This window comes from Achroia grisella, unplaced genomic scaffold (genome assembly GCF_030625045.1).
Source record: "Achroia grisella isolate CSIRO2021 unplaced genomic scaffold, CSIRO_AGI_Agris_v1 utg900, whole genome shotgun sequence".
Taxonomy (NCBI): domain Eukaryota; kingdom Metazoa; phylum Arthropoda; class Insecta; order Lepidoptera; family Pyralidae; genus Achroia; species Achroia grisella.
The window spans coordinates 2,663,386-2,689,892 of NW_026713059.1; the positions used below are offsets into that span (position 1 = coordinate 2,663,386).

Here is a 26,507-nt window from a genome sequence, read left to right on the forward strand (position 1 = left end):
ATCTGGGTGTTTTCTATGTATATAATTTATAAGAAAAAATATCTAATTTTTATATATAATAAAATATTTTTATTATAATTACCCATTACACAAGCTTTGCTTATGGCGGGACTAGATGGTGCTGTGTTAACTGTCCAAGGTTATTTATTATTATTATTAGTTATAGATTTTACTTGTTCTTTTGATAGCTAATATAAAAAATTATGGTGATGCTTGATGCATCACCATAATTTTTATTTTGATCTAAGCATTAATTTATAGGGATATGACTGTAAACAACTATATCACAATCTTGTATTGCAACAGATAAATAAAAATAAATACGTAATTAATAAATAAATGACAATGAATTGGTGAGTCTATCCAGTATTTTCCGGCAATGTGTAAGTGATGAATTGAAGAATGAGGTTGAAAGTTACTTAGTTAATTCATTCATTGGCTAAAGAGAAGTCTATGCTAGAATTTGTATGGATTCAAGTATCCATCGTGATAAATTTCCGTCAATCATGATGCCTCATATGATACGATACATTGCCAGCAATAGAGTAATAGTTCCCATTACTATCAATCGCTACCTTCCATATATGATATATTTGATATGCAATAAGCCCATATTGGGTGTCCTACGATAGCGTGCGATACGACACCTAGACACTTCAGCCTTCAGTTTCATTTCAGTTATCGCGCGCCTTCGACGCCGTAAACACGCGTCGCAACGACGCTCACGGCACGAGATACAGACGAACATAAACAAATACATACGTGATATACCTCAACAAACTTTTTATATAGTATGCAATGTGATTTGGGTATCATCCATAAGTTGCCGCATAGGGTTAAAGGTAAATTTAAAGTTTCGAAAATTTTAGATGAGTATATAATCTTTAGGGATTTTTGTGAAATAAAACTTTTATTGTTTTTGTTGTTCAGCAGTTGACTGTCTGTGAAAGGGCTGTAGTTTATTGCATCGACTAAATTGTACATTTAAATTGCCCAAAAAAAATTAATTCTATATTTTACTTAACATATATTATCTTACCATACCTAACATTTATGAGTTCCTGCAGATTAGCAGAAATTCAAATAAACAATGATATTATTATCCTTCAAATTCACTTGAAGATATATCCAGTAAGTGAAATTAATGATATTTCATAAACAAAATAAACACAATATGAGATTCTAAAACTATTATAAATTTTACACATACCTTAATCAACTTACAAAAAGATGTCCCAATTATATTGGGAATACGATCTTAAATATATATCCAATTATACCAAATCAAAATAATTAGAGTCGCCAGTTCATAGTTATACTGTTTATTGAAAATATCACTATGTTTCTTGGTCATATTAACATGAACAAATATTAATATTTTTCTTCAGATTTAAACAATGATACATGGTATTGAGAAGTTACACATTAAGTTAATTTGGATAAACAATATTCGTATTTTAATATCACACAGTAGTGAACCTATATAATCTTAATAAATAATAAAAATTATCTGCCTCATAAAAAGGTGCGAATAATTATTAATATCAGTGAAGGCAGTATAGAGTTAAGGTTGTCTGATGCTGCCCTGATGTTTATAGCAATAAAAGTTCATTATTATACTCGTATTTATATTTAATTGTAAATAAAATGCATATATCTACAGAGTATGCTTTTACAAATAATTCGTGTTTATCTATATTTTCTGTACATACATGTACATATAAGAACTCTAGTCTATTTATTTAAACAAATAGGGATATTACCTTCTTAGTAGCGTATATTGTGATATATTATTATTGTTAAAATTGACCATATTCAATGTTTCGTTTAACAATTAACAGTTTTTATAGATTACTATTTCTATAATATAAAACATATTTGTCTTATTCTTTCATCTGCCTTCTTACTTATTTATTTATAATTGTTATATATAGTGTAATAGTATGGTTTTATATATAACGTACGAGTTAAACAGTTGTGTAAACTGTTTAACTCGTACGTTATATATAAAACTTGTCAAAACGAACAGATAATTTATTTTGTGTATGTTAACTTATCATAATTATATATGTTAGAGACATACACAACATGAATTTTATATGAAAAAGCACCAAACAATTAATAACAATACGTACATATACCATATATATTACTTCATAATACATCCTTTTTTTTGTAATACGTTTTTGTCTCGAAACTGGAACGTGTAGTATTAAATTGATACTGGTACGAATTCGAAAAATATATATGTCCTAAATTAGAACTGAGTTATTAATTCTAAGAAATTAATTAAATAAATTTGACTGATTAAAGTATTCATATTCCTAGAAATACTCATTATTCAGTAGCTATGGCTATATTAATTAAATTTCTTCTACGGTTGTCATTTTAAAATCAATTACCTGACGGCCTATTATAATGAGTATTTAGAATGATCGCTGTGAGCATATATTTATTACGTAAAATTTGTATTTCTAAAAATACTTTGTTAAATTTATATTTCTAAGAAGCATTTAAAACATGACAAATATTTTTGTTTACGTTTAATATACAAAAAAAATCGTCCTAGGCCTTACTGAGCAATAGTACCAATGTGTGAGTGATATAGATACCAATTATATCTACCTATTTACTTGTTGTTCTTTGTTGAAATTACCAATTTATAGACCAAATAATTTGCTGTTTAGTTAAGATTAAAACTATTGTAAGGACTATAGCAATAATTTTAATATGTCATTCTCTAAATTTGTCTCTATGACTAATAATAGTCATCATTATGTGAAACATCTAAAGTAATATCGTGAAATGGGAAATGTATATTTTCAAACGACTAATAAAATTGGGAGATTCTCAATTCAACTGGATTTTTGTGTAAATAACTATATTGTTTCTGTATTTTTTCAATTGAAAGACTTTTCGTGTAGTCTCAAATAAATTTTCAGGATTACCCTTTTATTATTTTTGAGTTATTTATTATATTACAGTCTTAATTACGGGATGACTGAATATGGTGGCAAATGTCAATAATTATTAGGAGATGACATATCTTTCTATCCTCTTTCTTCGTATTTTTTCACATACGCCGTCATTACTGCCATTAACAAACACTTGCTATTCACGACAAAGCACGCTCGCTATCGGAAGCTCATAAATAATATTAGAATGGTAAATACTACGCTTTTATATAATATATAAATAACTGTGAATAACTATGAAAAAAGTTTAAAACCACGTTTGATATTTACCGATTTTGAAAGTATTATAGGCTCGATGTTAAGGAGGATCGCTAGCAAATGATAAAGAGCAAGTGTTTATTCTTCTTCATTTTCTCCAATATTTTTTATCATAAATGGATGGCTAAGGCTTTAATTGGTAAATAGTCTATAGGAAATGGCATTTTATTTCAAATGAGTGACAGAAAAAGCATTCTACAATTTTACGAATACGAGTACAATAGGGAACTACCACCATGTTTCATTTTAAGCCACTTGTAAAGATGTCAGTCGACGGCACGATGTTCGCACAACTCATTCATATTGTAATAGTCGTGGCAACGAAAATATAAATTCGCAGTATCCCGGCCCATGCCGAGCCTCCTGTATGCATTGAATATTGTATTTGTAGTGTGTAAGGGAATCCGGCTTTTGTGATGTTATTCGATATCGAAATCAATTTTGAATAGGAATTAGGTTTTATTAATTAAAAATATACGTTACGTATTTGTCTCGTACTATGCTGTTGACCGCAGCTGGCTTTTGGCTGGATCCTTATCTTGTACGGGATTTTACCTATTTCTACCAGCTAGTTCTGTAAGCAGTTTCGGTTTAAATGGTGTGTAAGCTGCTTGGCGGCTGATATAGGTGAGACTAAGGTATCCAAGGAGACTACATTTTACAAAATATATCCCGATAAAACATAGTCCGAAAAGATGTACAATACAGGTTTAACTAATCGGAAATCTTATTGAAATCAGATATCCAGAAGAATTTGTGGTTTAATTCACAACGTCAGTCCATCAACCGTAATGGATTTTATTATGTAAGCATTTTACTTTATAACGGAAATTGCTTAATATCGGATTTATCAGAAATTTATTCAAGATGGAACGAATTCAATTCAGCCTGTCTTGGTAGCGTTTGCTTGCGCTTACTCCCCATTGTTTGCTATAAATGTCTGATTCGTCAGCGATTTTGTAATAAAACCTTTTTCATTATTAAGAGAAACTGATAAGGGTTTATTGGATTTATATTGTAATAAAATCACATAATAGATATAGTCTTAATTAATATTTCAAAGTGATCGAAAATTCATAGCCGGAACTCTTAATTGGTAAGGGCGAGTGGATATTTCGACGTAAATTCATGTGACCTTTAATGTCCTAATTCAGCATCGTGTCTATAAATAGAATTATAATAAAATTTATTACTTCACAAATCTTACTTTTATTTATCTAAACTTACTTTTATTTATCTTTAACTTAAAACACATTTCCAGAACGAAATGTTATTTAATTCGCTTTCTGATAGCATACTCATCATGTATTAAGGCCATTCAGTTTAAAAAGATCTAGAACACAATACATATTGTTGTCTGTTCAGATGGATCCCGAAATACTGATCCTTATCTGAAAGTTATGGTTTAGGGGTTATCTATAGTGTGACAACTTCTTATAGTCTCGTTTATGCAAAAGAAAATATAATATATTTTTACATTAACCATGTCATATTATGAGTAAAAGCACAGAAATCATCTTATCCTTAATATCCACTTTTCTGCCTGAGGTTGTCATTCTTACAATTTAAGACTCATGAATCTTTATGAGCAGTCTTGTAACTCCTTAATAAAATCCCTTTACGTAAAAATCTGTTTTGGATACGGTAATAGTGATAATATTGTACCGTGACGTTGTCATTTCTTTAGATGTGAGTGAGTGAACTAACGAGGCGTGTCGTTGAGCCAAGCTGAAGTACTTTCAAGATAATTACATTATCTCAATAAATCTTGTTTTCATGAACTTCATTATGAGGGAAATAGCAAGAATTTGGTATATTTTTAGAGTTTACAGGTTGACTAATTCATTAGATTATGTAAAAATTATAAAATAGACAATAAAAATCTTGTATAGACGGTATAACGATTAAAAAGATTAATTCACGCAAATTAAGTACGTAGCTGAATGAATTTATAACATAAGAATATCGACATAAATATCCTAAAGCTATGTTGCTTGCAGTATGCATGATATTTGATTCCTACAATTTTTATTAAAAAACAGTTGCAGTCAGTTTAAAAATAAAAATGTATTAAGTTTAAGAAATTTAGTTTTTACTTTTAGAACAATTGCTACTGATGGAAATTACACGCACAATGACCCAAATGAACGGCCAAATGTAGAAAATAGAGTCTAAATTACATTACAGGTCGAAAATTTACTATATTACTTATTGATAATTTAGTTTTTAAATTTGACTGGACTTTTTAAAGTAATTGAAACATTTTTTCAGTTCATCCATTCTAAGCAATTGGAACTCTTTATAAATATTAGTACAGCGAACTTGTGGATCTCGATTTATTTGTCATAAAACATAATGTTATCATTGTTGTTACCAGATGAAGTCGTGGACGGCCCACGAGCAGGACACGACCCTCTCCTGCTGCCGGACTCTGCACGTCAAACACGCAGCATATGCAAGTGCCCTCTACACACTGGTTAGTAGAGTTCTTGTATTTTTTTTTCAAGAAATTGAAATGCCATAATCGTGAGTTTTGGCGTTGAAACTTCTTTTGGTACTACTCTTTTATGTAAATGTTCTATCTATTAAGTGAGAAATCGTTCTAGCTGGTTATATGGTACTCGCACATATGCCATCAAGATGCTCTCAGCATAAAGGATGAAAATGCAATTTATATGAAATAATCTCTGGATTAAAAAGTATTATATAACATTGTCTTATGACTTTTTCGATATAGAATTCTATTTTAAATTTTTAAAATATATTTTAAATGTTACTTGAGTCTTAAAAGTTTCAATTCCTAAATATACGTTCATAACCTGTTTCTACCTCTTCTATATTAATGAAAAAAATAATGATAGTCTATATCTGTCTTCATAATACGATGTATCTTCACGTCATGCATTAAGATTATTTTATCCCTTTAGTCTATATTTATAATGTTAGTATATATGTCATGTTTATCATTGGATGTATCGTTACGTAATAAACGCTTACACTAGCTTCCTATTGAAAACTAGGCAAACAAACCTCAACCTCGCTAGCCTTGTCACTCCCATAGCTTCATTAGTTTTGTCTATTAGGTGCCAGTTACGTGGTTTAGAAAGTCAATATATTTTTCTAATTTTAATTGACAAGAAATTGAGGTTAAAAAATGTTTAAATTTTTCAACCCAACATTGAAACGAGTCATTTGCAAATTGATATGATAATTTTTTTTTAATTTTGTCAATGCCATATACATGCTTCCATTTTTATTTTTATAGATATTTAATCAAATTCTATTTAGTAATTTGGTTTTTCAATCATAGTGATTAGAAAAAATGTTTAATAAAATTATGACCTACTAAATTGTTTTAGTATTGGACTGTCCAATAAATGTATCATTATCATAATGACGATAACGAACATATTGAATGATAATAAAATAATATAAAGTAGTATTATTTATGTAGAACTCTGTTCCTTTCACATAAAATATAGTGTATATTATACATATATATACGTGTATATTATACACACATATAACTATAATATGTATATAAACTATTTAACCCGTAAATATTTATTTGCCGAATATATTATTTCTAGATATGGGCATTCTTATCAAGTAGATTTTTGGGGTACGAAATTAATTACTAGACCTCACAATATGTATCTGTTCTGAGAAACCTTCAGATTCATATAACTTGGTAAAAATTCGTTGACATAAAGTAGACTATAAAAGCATACACCGTAGGCGTCAACACCTAGGGAGATTCGAAGAAAAATTTATATAGATGTGTAAAGAAAGATTTGCTTATAGTTAGTTCAAAATCCACTTACCACGAGCGAATATTGCTTTTCCCGGAAAACAAACAGTTATCTCGAATGTCTGTTGAAGCGTGAAAACATTTCAAATAGATACCTTTTCATGTTTTATCGACAACATTTTCATAGGCGATTCACTTTAGTCAATTTGGAATGTATTATATTGTAGATAAAGTAAATTTGAATTTGTAACGTACTTGTAGTTTGAAATGTAATAATTTGTGGTTGCTACGGAATTATTTACAATTCTTGTTATATGGCCTAGTGTTAGTTATAATACGTTAATAAAGTAAATTATAATTTGTATGCGGACGAAGTGGAAGCGAGAGATATACCAACGAAATCTCTCTACAATATTCTAAAAGATCTTACTGCAGTAAGTTTGTACTAGAACGTATTTGTAAAGCTGTATTAGCAATCTCCTACCAGATTTAGGTTGGCAGGGAGAGAAACACGGCTGGTGAAGGTGAGTGGTGACGTACGTCAGCAAAGGGGTCCCTTACTATGCCCTGTAGAAATGAATGTAGATAATAAATATTGATATATAAATGAAAATAATATACAATACAACTACTTTGTTTAGTAATGAGACTCTGCTTTTCTTGAACGATCCTTAATGCTGAGGATCGCGACTCTACACCATCTTGTCAACCAACTGTCGCTGTCGGTTCGCTGAGACGCTTGGTGTAGTGGGGACTAGTGGACAATAATTTGGTATGTCTACAATAATACAGAGTAACAGATATAGAGAAGTCATAAGTAAGTCAGTGTATGACGTAAGTGTCAGATACGTTAATGTAATATATTTAATGACGAATTAATAAGGATTGACTAGACTTCGTTATTATCTCTAAATCTGTATGTTCATTGTTAGATATCGGGTTTTTATTATTCACTTTATGTCGTGAGTTTGGTACTGTCCTAAAATAAAACGAAAGAATTTAAATACTTCCTAGAATACGAAATAATAGCTTTTCTTTTATTATAATTCGGCAGTAAAATGAAAAATAATCATCTTCTCTTCATTCAACCTGCTTTAAGCGTTATGCTTAGTCTGGCTCAAGTGAACGGAATGCCAATAACTTCAAACTCCATTAAGCTTAATTTACTTGGTCTTCGAATTATCGGGTTCTTCAGAGTTATGACGCTCACTGAGAAGTTTTAAAGTGCATTCACTTGTACCAAATTAGATAATTACTGTTAAATTCGGTAGATATTTACCTATACTAGTATTTTTGATATTGGTTTTTTTATATGTCACTTTTGACTAGATTTCTACTTCGCCGTTTTGGGAAATAAACTCAATTTTTACTATTATTCTGATTTTTAATTAAATAGTTGTTATGTTCCCGCTCCAGTTACACTAGTATATTTTATTTTAATCCCTGTATTAAAATAATGAGATATTAGTAATAAGTTTTTGCCGAGATATACTTGTTATAAATCATCTGTGTGTCACCTGTATCAGCAGCTAAGCAGCGTATTTTATAAGCTGTGGGTTAATTAAAGGGTAATATACAATTATAGGATATAGAGGAAAGATACCTTGCTGCTTAGGAATGGCAACACATGAATCATAAAAATTCGTAGTGATTCATGTAGTACGGTTGCCACTTAACACTTAATCAGGTCAGTAAGGCAGCATGTTTGATATTCTGGTTATTAAAAAAATATGATATTTTAGTGGAAGAAGAGATCTTCAAATTACTCGAGTTGCTAGTACTTATGCCTGAGAAATAAGTCCCTATATCGACCGTCTCAAAATGGAAAGCTGCTGTATCTTAAATTGCACAAATCTTCGGAGCAGTGAGATCACTCCATGAGGTCAGTAGAGATATTAGGAAGCTTCTGCGTTGCATGGTGGAATTCGGCAGTTTGTGGTCTATACTCACATGGGACTGAATTTATTTTGTTATTCATAAAAAAAAATTGATTTACATTAATACTGAAGCAGCAAATATATATAAGATGTGCAGTAAGCACATCTTATATATAAAATTCTCGTGTTATATTGTTATATATTATTATTTACAGTATTTTTTTATGCATATTCAGTAGATCTGAGAATCGGCACTATCTATTTTTCATACCTCTAACTATTAAGGGTTGTTCACCAGTATTTTTTTTTTAATAATTGACTGATTCATTTTTGTTACACCAACTACCCTTATTTTTGAATAGGGATATCAGAACTTAAACTTTATATGGCAAATTTATATATCGTAGTGATATAAATCTTATATTTATCTACTTAATATGCCCTAGTTGGCACCAGATCATACACGATCGTATAGTTGTTAAGAGATGACTTCGCTCAAATTGTGGTCACTTGACCCGTTTTTTGGCACTGATACTAAGAACATCAGCTGATTTGTAAGCAAAGGCTGGTCTTAAAATCTATTGATACACGTTATATTACTTTTTAAGGAATATGATAGTAATGAGAAATAAAGTGGCATAATTGTAATAACAACATACTATGTGAAGCCAACATCCATTTTTCCCCTCTTAAAACCAGAATAACTAAATCCTGATAAATGCTGATTGACGCCACGCTTTTATGATTTTATGCTCATCTTATAAATCCCCATCGAGGCCTTTAGCATATGCGGTTGTCGCAGCTGGCTGTATTATTCCATAATCATAAATTAGAATAATTGCCTTACTATTTTAATTCGTAATTATTTTCACCACTGCACTAGATAATAATAGGGCCATTATGCGAATGATGCTTTCCACAATTTACTTCAAATAAAGAAAACATATCTACGAGTATATTACAAGAGAAGGAAAACCGAAAGTGATTTCCATAGAAAAGCCGGCACCAACGTTAAAATATTAAATATTTCATTATTGTAATGAAAATTTCAGACGAATGTAATGTGACGCCTTTTTGTATTATTGTGGATAGTTTTTGCAGCGTTCTGGGAAACATTAATATCAGCCTTTAATACTAGTGCCATCTGCGTATTCGTTCGCGAATAACTTTTTTTTTATAATCCGATTAGAAGAAAACAAATAATAAATTTTAAGTAAAGCTTCACTCAATATCTTTGTGAAAACTGCACCGAAATCGGTTAAGATCGGTCTCGTTTTGAGATTATCGCACAAAAAACACAGATATACTGACAAACATTCTGACAATAAATATTTTGGGTTCTTTTTTTTATATAGAACAAGGGACAAATGTGCATGCGGCTCACCTGAGGGTAAGTGATTACCGCCGCCCATGAATAACAACACCAGGAGAATTGCACGTGCGTTGTCGGCCTTTTAAAAAGGAATAAGTTATTTTCTTGAAGGATATGGAAAATATCGTATTGGTTCGGAAATATCATTACTGGAAGGTGATACCACACACATGGTTTGTCGGTGCCAAATATTACATTACGTCTATGAAGTCTTTTAATAATAGTTTTTTTATATATCATTCATATAAATACCACATCACATTCTTATTATATGTATGAACTAATTAAGTTATATATTTGTACGTAATATATACGTCAGTTGGTTGAATATCATCTAGGAGCAAAGAGGCGGAAACAAAATTTAATTAACAAGGGACCAACCTGAAATTGAGATTTTTCCATTAAAAAATAATAATTAGATTCACTGTTCACGGTCCGCGAAAATATCGCATAACATAAATATACGTACAGACAAAATACACGCAAATTGATAATTTCACTTATATCAAGTCGGTCAATATGAAATACAACGACAATTTATACTTACCGAAAAAATAAAAAATATGTATAAACCGTGTAATGTGACTTTGAAATGGAATGTAAAATATTATCCTGAAAATATCTAGTTAAAACATAATGATCAAATATCAAAGTAGTTGTTTTCGTAGTTATAAAAATATTATTTTCGGTGACATCGCTTGTTTTTATCATTACATTTGACTAGAAATGTGTACAATTATAATAACAAAAGGTACGCTCGGGGCAATGGTGTAACGAACGGGTATTAGCGATCATGCAAATAGAAATGGAATATTGTATCTCTCAGTTACGGAATGACATGGGGTGGGTAAAGAATTAACCAGCACAAATATACCTAACGTGTGTATTGTGGAGGCAAAAACATGTTTGAGTTCTGTATCGAAATATTGAATTATGTGCATATTTTTAGACAAAAAATTGAGTATTTTTATTCTCTTTTCACGCGTGAAATCTTTATTAAATTGACATTTAAATATGAAACAGAATATTGCATTTGTCTCATATATTCCTTTACGTGGGGAATAAAACTGTGTAGAAAAATTTCTACTTCGAATAGGGTTAATTACAGGATTTAGAATCGTCTGTTGTAAATTGTGTTAAACAGGTACTGCTTACTAATAATATAATTTTCTTTTCAATATAATTTCGCATAAATATACATATATCTCACTGTGTAGTTCTAGATATTATTGTCTATTCATGACTATTGGTAATAGTTACTATACTTTCATTAAGTAGAGCGTTAAAAGCGAAATTTCTAAGAACTTATCGGCGTGGGTATTGTTAATGATAGAACAAGCGCTAAGAAATATTGAAGTATCACCTTTCAAAATCTGACTTTGTATAAGGATAATATAGGCATTAAGCTGATATCTTAATATGAAATACGATTTATGCAGATTTATACGTTCTTATAGCGTCAAAGAAGCAATAAATTCGTGTAATCCGTCGTTATAATCGACAGGAATACCTACAGAGATTGCCGTCCTGTCATATTGTGATATGTATACATATAACTGAAATATAACCACGGATAAGTATAGAATATATATATAGCCTTAAAATAATAACATTTCGTATATAAACGTCGGTGTAGTAGATCACTAAATCATCATGCCCTCGTATTGTGAAGTGTGGCAATGTAGGCATTGTTTGGTTCACACACAAAGTTTTTGTTATCGGCTAGATTTGATCTCACGATCTCTTGGTTGTAAATAAGAGTAGTAAACCTACTCAAAAGTCTTCTTCATAAATAAGACTAGTAAATATTATTTCTGTAGTACTGTAACGATCGCCCCTTTCCCTCATAAAATTTTTGGATAATATTTTATTCTCTTCTTCTAATTAATTGGATAATATAATAATTATTTAAATATATAGTACAGAAACGAGAACACTCAATCATTTGGCCATATAAATAATAATATGTGATCGTCTAGTATCGGAGGATCTGTTGTGTATGTGTAGTAACTATAGATTCTTTGATTGGTATATGACGGAGTAATAACTACGAGATAAATACATATCTCGATAATACAAATTATGATACAAAGTATATGTTATGAATAATAATTATACAGTAAATAATTTAAAGTGAAATCATTATGGTTTTAATAATTAAGAGGGCCCCCAAAGGGGCAGAGGAGACTGGCTCCATCCACACGCCAAGCCTCAAGTGGAAGACTTACCAACTAACTTGTTCCTTCCCCCTTGAATATGGAATATGCAAAGTAGGATTGCGATATACACCATTTGAAGGTGAGATGGGATGAGTATTCTCAGCGCCAAAACAAGTTTAGTTTATATTATTAAATCAACATTACAAGTGGCTTCACCAAGCTTGTGATGCTTCAAGTAAATAAATAAAGATATAGTTGCCAAAGGCAAATCGAACTGAATTCAGGATCACTCACGACACAGAAGCTTACTTATGGATATTGACCCCTTCAGTTCCATGAGGCGATAGAGAGACCGTCAAATAGACTGCCGACCTCGAAACTAAATCCCAGCATCACTCAGTCACAGAGCCCACCTAATGGGGAACACCCCGGCCCCAGTGTGACAGTGGAGATCAAACTGAAGATACGAGTCGTAACAGAAACTAGGAGGTCACTCAAAAGCCAGAACTTACTAATGGATCCCAGTATCCTTTCAGCCCTATAATGTGACATTGGAGATCACCCGTAATTGTAGTACGATAAATAGTAGAGTGGTATGATAGCCCGATGCCATCAACACCACAATATTGGTCAATCCAATATATAATGTTGATAATTGCTATATTACAAACATAGCATGTATAATTTATAAATTTCCTTAATACCAAGAATACTCGAGGAAATAAGGATTGTGTATTCGTTAATCAGAGCTAGACTCTGTTATGATTGTTTATATTTAAATAAGATTACTTACATAGCAAAGTAATCATTATATTAGTGAGATATTATAAGCGAGGACTATAAGTCCCAAATCTAAATAGAGATATCTGAATGATCCACATGATGAACCAACCAGAAGATAATGTTTAGTTTATAGAAGGACTGCACGTCCAAATATATATCAGTAAGATTTGATTAATCACATAGTGAAATAATCAGAATAATATAGATAATAATGTCAAAGGTCTATGACATGGATTAAAGTGATGTATGAACATCCACTAGGCGGACAGTCGATGTGATACAGGACCGGAGTCCTTAGATGTAAATAATAAATATCTTAATTAATAAAGAACCGAAGAAATACTCTAATAATAACCAATAAGAATTAATAGATACCGGTTTAATTAGTAATTATACTTTTATATGTATACGTTTATTAAACCCACTAATTATGATGACGATTTAGGCCCTCATACTGGCCACTGATGGTTCAGGGAGAGAACCACAAGTGGTGCCCGAGACTTGTGACACGGGTGTAGGTTTTAAGGTACCTTTTAGAATGCACTAACACTCACCTTCACTACTTCTGGTAAACTCCCAGATCTCATCTAATAAATCCCCCAATGTCTACAATTTTCACAACTATATATTATAATTAGGAAATTCCACTATTTACGGAAAGCAAAATACGTCTCTATATCTATAAGGGAGTCATACTGAACAGCATTGCTATTGTTTCAGCTGATTAATATAGATAATATTGATTACGGATTAATTCATCTATTATATACATATTTGTGCAGTGTAATAATTTGTATTATATAATAAATGTGATATGTGTCCTAAATCTTTACCTACATAACACCATATGTCCAAGGTAGCAACATATCTCTATATTGATACACCACACATATAACGCACATATAGTAAAGTTCAGGGTGTGAGACCTAGATAACCACATAGTTATCAACTAAACTGAAGTCCCTATTGGTTGTAGAAATCTCCACAGGGATCGTGGTCTAAAACCTTCATTGCGAGCTTTGACCCATCTCTCCTCAAATGATGGAACATGTGACTTCATCATAGATTCATCGATCTGAGCCTCTCTCTCCTCCTGATGAAAACTTCCACAACTAATTCAGAAATTATACTTCCTTACTAAAGCCTCCATAGAGATTTACGGATCATAATATATCATCAAAAACTCTTGGAAAATGTTACTTCAATAGTTCAATCATCGATACAAATATTTTCCTCCTTCTAGTGAAGCCTTCAGTAACCACGAACTCCCCCATGCGACACCTTTTGTAGAATGTATATAATTGTAGTATGGGTAAGTACTAAATCCCAACCAGGCAGTATCCCTCTATTTGAAATAGCAACCTTGCATTACTATCACATTCAGTGTGAGTAATAAAATATTTGAAATAAATAATTAATAGATGAATTTAGTAAGGGAAATATTTACCGTTTGCAAGTAATTGAATTATTAATAGTTACATTAGTGCAACAAAGTTCTATTATAACTCCATTAGATTACTTTTATTTATTTAAAGTAAATTTGCTATTATCTGAATTCTTATTGTAAATATTAAATTACCTATAAACGTTGAAATTTCAATATGAGGAAATTCCTTAACATCTAACAAGAAAGTACCAAACGCTGTATAACGTATATGCCTAAGAAATAAATAAATAAATATAAACCGATACACGAGTTTCTAGAGACTATAACGTACGTAAAGATTCAATTATTCTAATATATATTTTACCCATTGTATGATGTACAATTACATAGGATTTAAGCACATAGTAAAACACACAATTTATAGAAAAGGAAATAAACACATGTAGAACCTAAAGAAAATAATTTTATAATACTAACATGCACAAAATAAAACAATAATATAAAAATAATAAAATCACACAAATTATAAAAAAGTAAATAAACATATGTAATACCTAGAGAAAATGATTTTATAATACTAACATGCACACAATAACTCAATAATAGAAAATAACAAAATTATACACATGTATGTCTGCATAATAATTTACATGCGCTACGCATGTAACTCGAACCCGCGACTTCAGGAAACAGCGTACATTAAGCCACCAAACCATAGAGGCTCTCAATCTTATTATAACTTTAATATCTAACATTTAAACAAGGCTTAGATTATGGCCATAAGTCGACTTAACATACATCTAACCGAGTTTAATAATCCTATTATTTGCAATTATAAATTTAGCTGGATCAACACATCCTAAATATTATCTTCTCAATAAATTTCAGACTGCCTCATTTAAAGTAAAAGAATTAAATCACTTACCGAGATGCTCGACAGGAACCACTAATAAAATAATTAATTAAACACTTGCTCACCTCACGGTCACTCCCGACTAATCCCTTCTAACACCCATATTGGCTATTTATAGACATTTTTGTTTACCAATGTGTATGTGTTAATAATGATATACATTAGTGTGCGTAAATCAAAGCTATCGTTTTGAGCTGATGAATTCTATGAAATAAGATTGAAACATTTTTTATTTAATATTATTTTTGTATTGTTTTTACGTAAAATTATTTAATATATCTTATTTATTAAACCATATGATGTTTCTATTTATAATTATTTTATTTTTTAAATAATCTAGTTTATAGAAATTAAATCAATGTTTAGTTAGTGAATTAAAGTCCTAAAATGAATTGTTTTTAAAATCTAATATAAGTTTTTAACTAAATATTTTTAATATACTTATGGGTATAGGTGAACCGTCACAGTACTATGATAAGTAAACTCTATGTTCTAACATGTACGTATAGTTTTCTATATGATATAAAACAAAAAAATCACAGTACATTTTTGTTATAAGATTTCGGTGAGAAAGGCAATAAAAATGATTTCGGGAGCCAAAGTCGATTGATCAACATAATGATTGGTGATTCCGCCAATAACGCCGCAGTATCGACATGCCTACCCTCAATTTTTCACTATTCTGTCCTTTTGAACTTACTCCATCCATCTTTAGTGGAGTAATGCAACCCAGACGCCCCTTCCATTTATTTGATTCGTCTAAAATTTATATAAATGTCTTTTGGATATTTTATAGGTCTGTATTTATTTTCAGAGTTTATTGACAAACTAAAATTATTTGTTTGATCTACAGTTTTGTGTAATGTTTCGTTCCATTCTAAACCTTATTTGGTAATAAAAATACTTTACTTAAAGGAGAGCTATCACGAAAGTATCTTGATAACCTGATGTCCGGAATGCTATTCAATAGGTAGGCTTATATATCATATATCAACAGGTAGATCACTTTCTTTGTCATTTCAATTATATAAAAAAGATTCCCGTTATAGCTCTTCACTGATAGAGCAAAATACGTAGGTATCTCTAAAACAGTACGTAGAGTAGAGAGTTAACATTTTATGGCCACGTTGTCGAACAAATTGTCCTAGCCGTTGAGCTCTAAGATCTACGAGAGTTGTAAAACTATCGTAAGCTGTGGCTGCAGTACTTGCAACTTTGCACATGCATTTTGCAAGTGAAGAACTTCAGTCAAACCTTTGAAGTTATTAGTGATGACCGCAAACGTTTCTATAAACTATTTAAAGTATTTATATCTTCTCAGAATGTTTTCTACAAAGAACTTACGTTGTAATGTTGATATCAGTTGGTTCTTGGCAATTCAAAGTTATTTGATAAATTTTATTCAAACGAAAAATGTATATAGCTTTGTTGTTAACCTATTTACTTTAATTTGGTTATATGTTATTATACATATTTAGAAAAATATTTTCTGTTTAAAATAATACATATTATATTATTATTTTTATTTTCAAAATTATTGTAATTTTATATATTTTGAATAATGAGATTAATCTAAGATTATCCTTAGACTCATCTAATAGCTCAGATATAGAAAAAATCTTCTATAACAACTCATCAAATCCATATCAAAAGATAATCTAAATGATATCTAAAATAGATTAAATTGAATTTTACTGTAGCTTTATGGAATTCTCAGGCAAACTGGACTTATATATACCTGAAAATTAAAGACATTACCCATTCTCTCATGGGCATTCAGGTAAAAAACAAGACTCGAACTCCATTTTATTATTTCTTTGTTGGGTGACAAGCCTCAATAAGTCGTCTATCTCAGCGAGTGGGTATTGTTAGAAATATATAGAGTGCACTCCATGGTGAGTCGAAGTGGAGACCGCTAATACAAAATCTGCTTTGTACTTTCCAATTCCGAAGTAGAATTTTAATGATGTTCAATATCTAAACAAAATGTAGGCGCATAAAAGATGAAAAAGTTGGTATAGACTACTGTCCAAACTTAAAATTTTGTGTACAAACAAAACCGAATATTTTTTACTATTATTATATTATATTTAAGGGTATAATTTTTCCGTTCGGGAAAGAAATATGTTACCTAGAAGTGATCCTTATTTTGTAATTTAAATTTTTTTCGATGTAATTTAAATATGACTATGTAATTAGCCGTGCCCGCGGTTTCAATCGTATGAAATTTGTAGCCTATATGGTTTGATCCATAAGCTATATTCCTATAAAGTTTCATAAAAATCCGTTCAGTAGTTTTTGCGTGAAAGAGTACCAAACATCCATCCATCCATCTAGGCAAGCTCACAAACTTTTGCGTTTATAATACTAGTAAGATAACTGAAATAGCGAGCAAGCTGATGGGCTACCTAATGGAAAGTGGCAACCGTTATATTAATGCATCCGTTACGATGCGTCGGGATATAGAGCCCGTGATATTCATCATTTGTTGTCATTTCTGAGGAGTGAAGTGTAACGGTGAAACACTAAAAAATCACTTGAATATGCACAGGTAACCTGTACACATTCAAGTGATTATTTAATGTTTTGCTCAGTAAGGATAAAATAATAAAAGTTTTAAAATAAATTAATAAATAAACGTTATTATGTTAATATTACATTACAATGTCTGTTGTTAAATTAAGGAACTTATAATTTACTTTATGTAAGCGGAATAACAAATAAGTTGATCATCCACGTGATGGTAAAAGGTAATTTTACGTTATCATGTGATGCTCATGATACTCATCAACTGAAATGCAGCTAATAAAGCATGCTGCTTGGCGACAGAAATAAGTGAAGCTGAGTTATCTACTAGAAGAAGTTTACCTAGATTACATCAATTTTGTGTGATATATATGTACTATAAAATGTATTTAGATATTGCTGGCTGGCTGGCTTTACTTATTAATATACTTTCTCTGGATTTAGATTTAAGCTTCTTTTCTGCCATTCTTCGTTTTGATTGATTATGGATTAGCGTCGCTGTCGACTCAACAGGTTTCTCTATATTTTTTATAGGTCTGATCTATAACTCTTGCTTATAACTGCGTTCCACTCAGACTTTGATATTTATAAGAAACATATGTTATAGTTTACACTACCATTATTATATAGTATAAAAGAAAGCCGCTGTCGCTGTTTGTCCCTATGTATGCTTAAATCTATAAAGCTACTCAACTTGTTTTGATGCGGTTTTTTTAATAGATAGAGTGATTCAAGAGGAAGGTTTTTATATATAATAATGTATACCCGTGCGAAGCCGGGCCGAATGGCTGGTTACTTATAAAAACCTAATCTTTACATAGTATGCAATGAAGTTACGTAGGTCTACAATTATACCTCTACAAGTATTTAAATTATGTATGTATATCAGTTGCCTAGAACAAACTGTGCTTAGTTTGGGGCTCCGTAAGTTGTACAGATTTATTTATTCATTAAAACAAATTATCTTTTCTGAAATCCCACATGCGATTTACGTTGTACTAACAAATGTTTCGCCTATATTAATATTTACTTTTAACAATAATAACTATAAAATAATTAGCCACGTTGACTAGATTTATTATGCTTGCCTTTATTATAGGATTAATAGAAAATTTTAACATATAAGTTTAAATTTACATAGAAGTTTAAATTTTCACGCAATAACTACTGAACGGAATTTTACGACAATTTACAGTAATATAGCTTATACATCAGAATAATATATGTATATGCTATAAATTTCACGGTGAATCCTCGGGCACAGCTAGTTATAATATAAAGTTTTATACCAAAGATAGACTGTATAAAGTCGCCTGCGTTATCTATCTCTATCGCCAAGCAGAATCTTACTATTTAACAGTACAATAGCAACATTGATGTCTTCGATTGAAGAACATGACAAGACATAATAATCCTACGGAATAAGTACCACGTACTTCCATGATGTCGTTGTTGATTGTTATGTTGTTCAGGTGTATAGGTAGGTATGTATTATTTTCTTTTGCCTGACCTTAGTCGCATTTATTTGGGTCGGCCCGTCCAGTCAATCTTCGCCAGTAAGGTATGTCCTGGGTCGTCTGGGGTGTTATTTCGGCTTATTTTCTATTCTATTCGATTCAATTAAAAAATACGTACGATATCAAGACTTTTATCACAAGCAAACACGTAGAAAATTTGGGTATTTTTAATCTCATATAACCATTTTCCATGTCCCAAACGAGAGCGTGTGTACGCAACCGAAAAAATTTCTCAGGTCTGAGTCGCGACCCGATTTGCCTCCAATATTACATTCATTTTTCATTGTTACAAACACGCCGTGTATAATCTATCTCCCCCTGTACCTTGACGGATCCTTCACCTTTTATATTGCCTATTCTAATGTTTTATATCTATTATACCTGACAGGCACGACTTGAATATCTATTATATTATGCATGGAATTAATTATTATAAAAGATTGAGTAATAATAATCTAGTACTAAGTGACCTTTTATCCTGCAAGAATGAAGTTAAAATATAAATTTCTAAATTCAGACTATCAGTAATAAATTTTATAGAAACTGTCTACTATTTCAACGATGTTGAACGATCGTTTTAAAATTTTATATTTCATAATAGGTAATAGTAATAATGGAGTCCAATTTACTATTATAATTTATCATATTATTAACTGACAACTCACCTCTGTTTTGCATTGGTTTACAATGAGAGACCTCGCATGTATAAAATAGTCGCAGCATACTAACTGTATGCTGCGACTTACACAAACCATTTCCTGTATTGCAGAAAATGATATTGGAAATCGAATCAAAATCCGTAGTTTAGTTTATTTAATTTACTTCTTAGCGACTTAACGTCATAATAAATCATCATGAAATTACATACACACAGTATTTGAGATAGAGATGAACTCAACCAATTACTTTTTATCCCGGTCAGAGAATATATTCCGGTCCCATAACTTGCTGATAGTATTTTTTACTAAAATATGATAACACAGAAAAAAAATTTTTTTTCTAACGTAACTAACTGTTACTAACAGTTGATATACTCAGGGTATTATTTTATAAAATATAAGTTGAGTAGCGCAACTTCGTCTGCGTAACATTTTCCCTCTTGTTTGCAAAATTTTTTATTGATATGTATGATGATTTTATAGACCTAGATATAACACTAAAAAAATATCAAACCGAACCAGTAGTTCCTGAGTTTTCCCTGAATATCCAAACTCACTAACTTTATTCTATTAGTATAGAATATACCATAGTATGTAATTATTTATTTACAATAACATTTATTTTGCGTTCCGAATGAGTGGTAAAATAAAATAAAATACTATTCAAAAGTGCTTATATTGAATGATTTTAATAAGATTGTTTTTATTATTCTATACATTTTTTTAAGAATTTTTCATTTTTGTTGCAGAATATATCCATATTGGTGGTGCTGTTGTATAGTTGGAGGATTGGCGTTAATGCGAAGAGGTATAAGGAACTGGACGATGTTTATTACGGTATGCTTTTAATGTAATTATAAAGATTCAAATTATCAAATATATTATTGTGTTGGTAACAATCAGGTATCCTTTTATTATATAATGGGAATGACAAACAATCTGACAGAGGAGGTTATATTGTACAGATGATACAAATTTATTTTGTAGTATGTCGTGGGTACCCGGTATGCAATGCCATTCTTGAGGACTATAAGGAATTATTGAGGAATATAAGGGGAAAATATTGACTATGGAAAGTTTAGTTGTCATACCTCAGTGCCATAGTTTCATACCGGAACATACTTCTTTTAAGGATCACGCAATTTCAAATTATTGCTGGTTTCAGACTTAAATTTTAATCATATGTAATAAAAATATTGTTTCTTTGATACTATGATATTACATTTATTAAGAATGTAAAAGAATCTGAACTGACATTTATTTGTTTAATGTTGGTAATAAAAGTCCTACCGAACTTTGTAGGAAACTTGAAGTTTTACTAAGTCAACTAAACAGTCATGAATATAAAGTATACATCACGATATTAATAAAACAAGTTATTTTCCTTAATACTAGCTATTATCTATGGAATTGCTCGCATCAAACCTATTTTTTCGGTCCTGTGGCAATTCTATAAATCTCTTGCTCAGTGTGTCTATAGCCTATAGGAATTTTACCTGTCCGCTTATCTTGAACATAGCTATCCAATTAACAAAGACTACTTCGTTCTTAATTGTTACAACCGAAAGATCAAACTGTAGGTATTTCTTGATTCGCTTGAATAATTCTAATGAACGAGTACTAAGTTAATATATATATATGTAGAAATATTTCAGTTATACAAAAATTAAAGTTTAGGATATCGGCTTGTAATCTGTGTAATCGGGTTTTCTATTATAGCTAAATATCGCGATGTTCGTACCTATAGATTTTTCCAGGGATACGATTTATTACAGTTCAAGAAGCGCGACCTGGCTTTTCCCGTTTACTCTGTGGGTGCCACTATGTGATTTATTATATATATTATTATAACTTCTAACCTATGTCCCTATAAAATATTGTATCCTTCAAGCAATGAAATAAATTTCAAATCGGTATAGTAGTTTTTGAGTTTACTTGACTAATAACATAATCATTGTTGTTAGACATGCAATCTGTTTGTTGATGGAGTAAAAATACAGGGTATTAATCCAAAAAGAGTGAAATATATATGTTCTGTCTCTGTAAACGAAGGAAATCACTAAATTTGTAAAAGTCTTTGCCTACCAAATATTTCGAGAGAGTGTTAATAGTTTAATACCAGACATTTTTTTTTAATTCTAAGATAAGAAGTAATCATAGACACTTCTAAATAACGAATGTGATCATAATTAAAGATCAAACGAACTTACCAAGTGAAGTTCGATCATAATTATGTGACAGCTTCATTCTTAGCGATTTGTGTTTACATATTGTAGTAGTATTCCCAAGCACCAGCCTCGCACGGTAATTTATAGTTTTTTTTTTTTTTTTATAAAAATAAAAATTAGTTGTTGTATTGACTATTCCCTTACTACCTCCCACTACTTACCCGATAAGGTGGGATATTCTTGTTACTGCGCTCATTTTGTTTAAAGTAAAGTTTTCATTTCAAATTTTATGTAGTTTTTATTTTATTTTTCGCTTCACACTTCTCACTTTATTGTCCGGGTTTGGGATATTAGAAAGAACCTCAGCTAAATTATTCCATTTTTACAATACGCACATAAGTATATACATATATGAATGCATCAAGTGGGTGGGTGTGAATATATCGCTAAGAATGAAGCTGTCACATAATTATGATCGAACTTCACTTGGTAAGTTCGTTTGATCTTTAATTATGTTTCCAGCTTTATTCTTAGCGATTTGTGTTTACATATTGTAGGATGTTCAGAGAATTGTCAATAAAGTGTGCGGAAAATGTATTGAAATGTAAATAGGTAAGGTAACATGCATATTATAACACAATAATTTTATTATGTTATAATATGCATGCATAACACATTGTTCTGTTAATTACAGTAGTAATTAAGGTAGAATGTATCTCGCCTGCAGTTTTTCTAATTACATCTACGTTGACTATTGGCTATCTAAGTATCTATCTAAGTCTATTGGCCGCCGACGTGGAACGTACACGTCATGGTGTACTATGCGCGATGAATACAGCGGTAACCATGCTACTATGTAGCAGACAATCCTTAACCCATTGACTCATCCGTTAACAAGAAACATTGTTATGAGGTTTTTTATGACTAATGAATAAATTATTACAATTAGATTTTCATTAACTGTGTGTTTTGTTTAGATATGCACTCAAACACATCTTGCAGGATAAATTTCGACCTTTTCATTGTAGAAACACGATTTTAACATAGGTTGAAACTGTTAGGCTTTGAGGTCCTTATGTGTTTTCTTGCAAGCGTTATCTTTACATATCTTGATGATAAGGACCTTTTAATTAAACCTGACTTGACTGATGACATTCTCGCGGCTACCATTTACAGACTGCAGCGTAGATTATGGGATCGTTTGAAAGGAGATTTGTGAAATGTAAACCATGGCTCCAGTATATTATTATCTAGTATTATAGTACGACTGCTAAATCTTCTGCTTTGGCATTTATTATTTCTAGAATCAGTTTCCGAATTAATACAAATGGTGGAAACTAAAAATAGTAAAAAAAATGAGTATTTTTACCAAGAAATTGAAAATGCATCAACTGCAAATGCTTCTGGATTTTTTTTTTTTTTTTTCATATGACTTTACATCCATGCTTCACTTTGTGACAACTTGCAAATCAATAAAATCACTAATTTATCCTGTATTTCTAAAAGCAACAATCGGCTAACTTCTACTCAGTTCAAAAATTGTAGTGTTAATATAAATAATAATGTTAATATTAATTATTTTACGCTTCTCATGCAATTGGAAGATTTGTTTTGTATCTGTAATTTAAGACACACCAAACACCCTCAGGTGTTGCACATTTTACATTATCTATTCTAAGCATATAATTTTAAACCAAATAATAAATTTCTTATTTTATAATGTGTAGTAAACGTTTGTTATCTTTCGAATACCCATTCGATTTTTTATTGCCACAGAACACTCCCCAACCGGTACCTGACGTGTCAGAAAGTATGTCTACACTAAATTATTTTGCAATTAGAGATCAGAAAATTATTGAATCGAAGTGGAAGTTTATGGTGGATGAAACATTCATCCACCAATTTTAACTCTGTTTGCATTTATGAGAAATTGATATCTTGTTTTCATTAATTGTATTTTTCGTCTTAAGTCAAAAATAAATCCAAGGAATTCACACGGAGTGATGGGTAGGTATAAGATTCTTTTTTTTTTTTTTTTATATTATTTTTTCTCGACTTTCGCCGGTAATCTTGGTATTTACGGGCCTAAGCCAAGTACATAACAATGTTCTATTTCAGGTGGATATACCATAATACAAATGTAGGCCTAATCTGTCTGTAGAAACTTTCTAACCATGCGGCATGTGTTCGACTGACATGCATATTAGGGTATTTTTCAATAAACTTTAGATGTAAAGGTTCCAAGTAGTTTTTTGTGTCAGTGTCTAATGCAGTGAGTTGAAGGTAAGTTCGCAATATGAACAAATTCATTTCAAGTGTCCATCGTTTGCGTTTTTGAAGAGCGCCAGAGATGGGTGCAAGCTCATTGTATTATTATTATTATTTCTTAATTTTATATTATTACCATTATTTATTCTATTATTATTAATATTATTTATTAATTTTATTTATTTTATTATTATTATTTGTTTTTTTTTTTTATTATTATTATCATTTGACATTAGAATAACATTCAGCATATGAACGGCCAAAACAAGTAAATTACAGACATTAACGTTCTGGAACTTAAATATTACATAACTGGTATTATATTACATAACAAAATCTCGGTAAATATGTATGGGGCTGTACACAGGCCAAATAGTAATCAATTGAATTGATAGATAGATAGATAATTTATTTGCTTCAACATTTACAACAACAGTATAAATGTTCGCCTCATATTCAGGGGGCATGCAAATTACAATTCATAACAATTACTTTTACAATTAAATTACATTATAAATAATAATATCTGATGTCAGGTCAATTCCCGCAAAGAGTAACAGCATTTTTTAACGAGCCATTGGTGTAATTCTTTTTTAAATCTATTTAACGGCATCTCTCGAATTACCTGTGGTATTTTATTATATATTTGTATGGAGCTGAACTGTGAGTTAATTTTATGCAAGTTAGTTCTACACGGTGGCATATAATTTATCAGCATATTTAAAGCGTAAATACTTTCTTTGTGATTGTACAATATTAATTGAAAGTAGATACTTATATCAACGGATGCTATGATATCATACGGATGCCATTTTTCATCCAATTTTAAGGAAATTCTATAGTCTCCCAACTAAAAGTGTGTGGTTGTTATAAATCTCTTTAATGTTTTTAAATTTAGAATAAATCTGTTTTTACGATATAACTACGCTGGATATAAATTAGTTTGGTTCATGCCAGCACTCTGAGATTACATTATTTTATAAAAGGTCCTGTATATGACATCACTGAAATCTATCGATTCCTGTAGTGTTTTTGGGTAGACACTTGGAGGTTTTGTGTCGGTACGGAGTGTAACGTTATTGTATAGCCCGTACACCAGACAAGCAATGTCTCGTTTTAACTGTTCTCACTCCACCGTGGCACGAAATATTTCAAGCGGGATGCATAGTGTACCTCGTAAGGATCCTGCGCCTGCGTCTGCGCCTGCGGGCTACGGATCGCGGTGGTGGCTTCGGTTGCATTGCATAAGCCCTGTTGTCTTCAGAAGCAGGGCTCTGAAGTTTAACTTGTTTTTGGATCTATGATCTTTATTAATGAAGTTTTTCATACTAAAACGTTTATTTAGATTTTTTCTCTCATGGCAGCTTTATTGTTTGAGGAACCATCAAAAAAAAATTTTTTTTTTTTTTTTGTGATGTTCTCTCCAGACATGTAACTATTAGCAGAAGTATCATCAATGCATCTTTATTAATATGTAGCCCACTATTAACAGATGCAATTACAATGGATTTTGGTTTCTAAATTGTAGCTGTCGCACAACAAACGATTCTCATTGCTTATAGGTTTTAATATATATATATTTTTTTTTGAGAGATTTTTGTTTAGATGTTAGACTGCAATTAGCAGGTGTCAAGTATTTTTTAGAATATCGTCACGAGCTTCCTTTGGGAGGCCCATTTCCTTTGGAGGCCATTTTAATATTTCCTTTCATCTCGATGCAACATTCTTTATCCGATGTTTTTACCAAAATTAGTCTTTGATTTGGCGCGTTCTCGAGAATGGCGAGTATGTCTGCGGCATGGATAACCTCATCTTCTGTACCTATATTTTCTTGTGGTGGTGCAGATGGTCTGGTTTATATAGCCGTTCTGAACTAACGCTTTGTGGATTAAAG

At 30.9% G+C, this 26,507-nt stretch overlaps 1 protein-coding gene across 1 annotated transcript in view; it reads left to right on the plus strand.

Moving 5' to 3' along the window:
• The first annotated feature begins 698 nt into the window (after positions 1-698).
• LOC131853240 (uncharacterized) overlaps positions 699-26,507 on the plus strand; it is a 64,877-nt gene continuing 39,068 nt past the window's right edge. The window contains exons 1-3 of the mRNA XM_059204081.1: positions 699-842; positions 5,611-5,709; positions 20,927-21,014. Of these exons, the coding sequence (XP_059060064.1) occupies positions 5,611-5,709; positions 20,927-21,014 (187 nt within the window). The 5' untranslated portion in view covers positions 699-842. The remainder of the gene's footprint in view (positions 843-5,610; positions 5,710-20,926; positions 21,015-26,507) is intronic.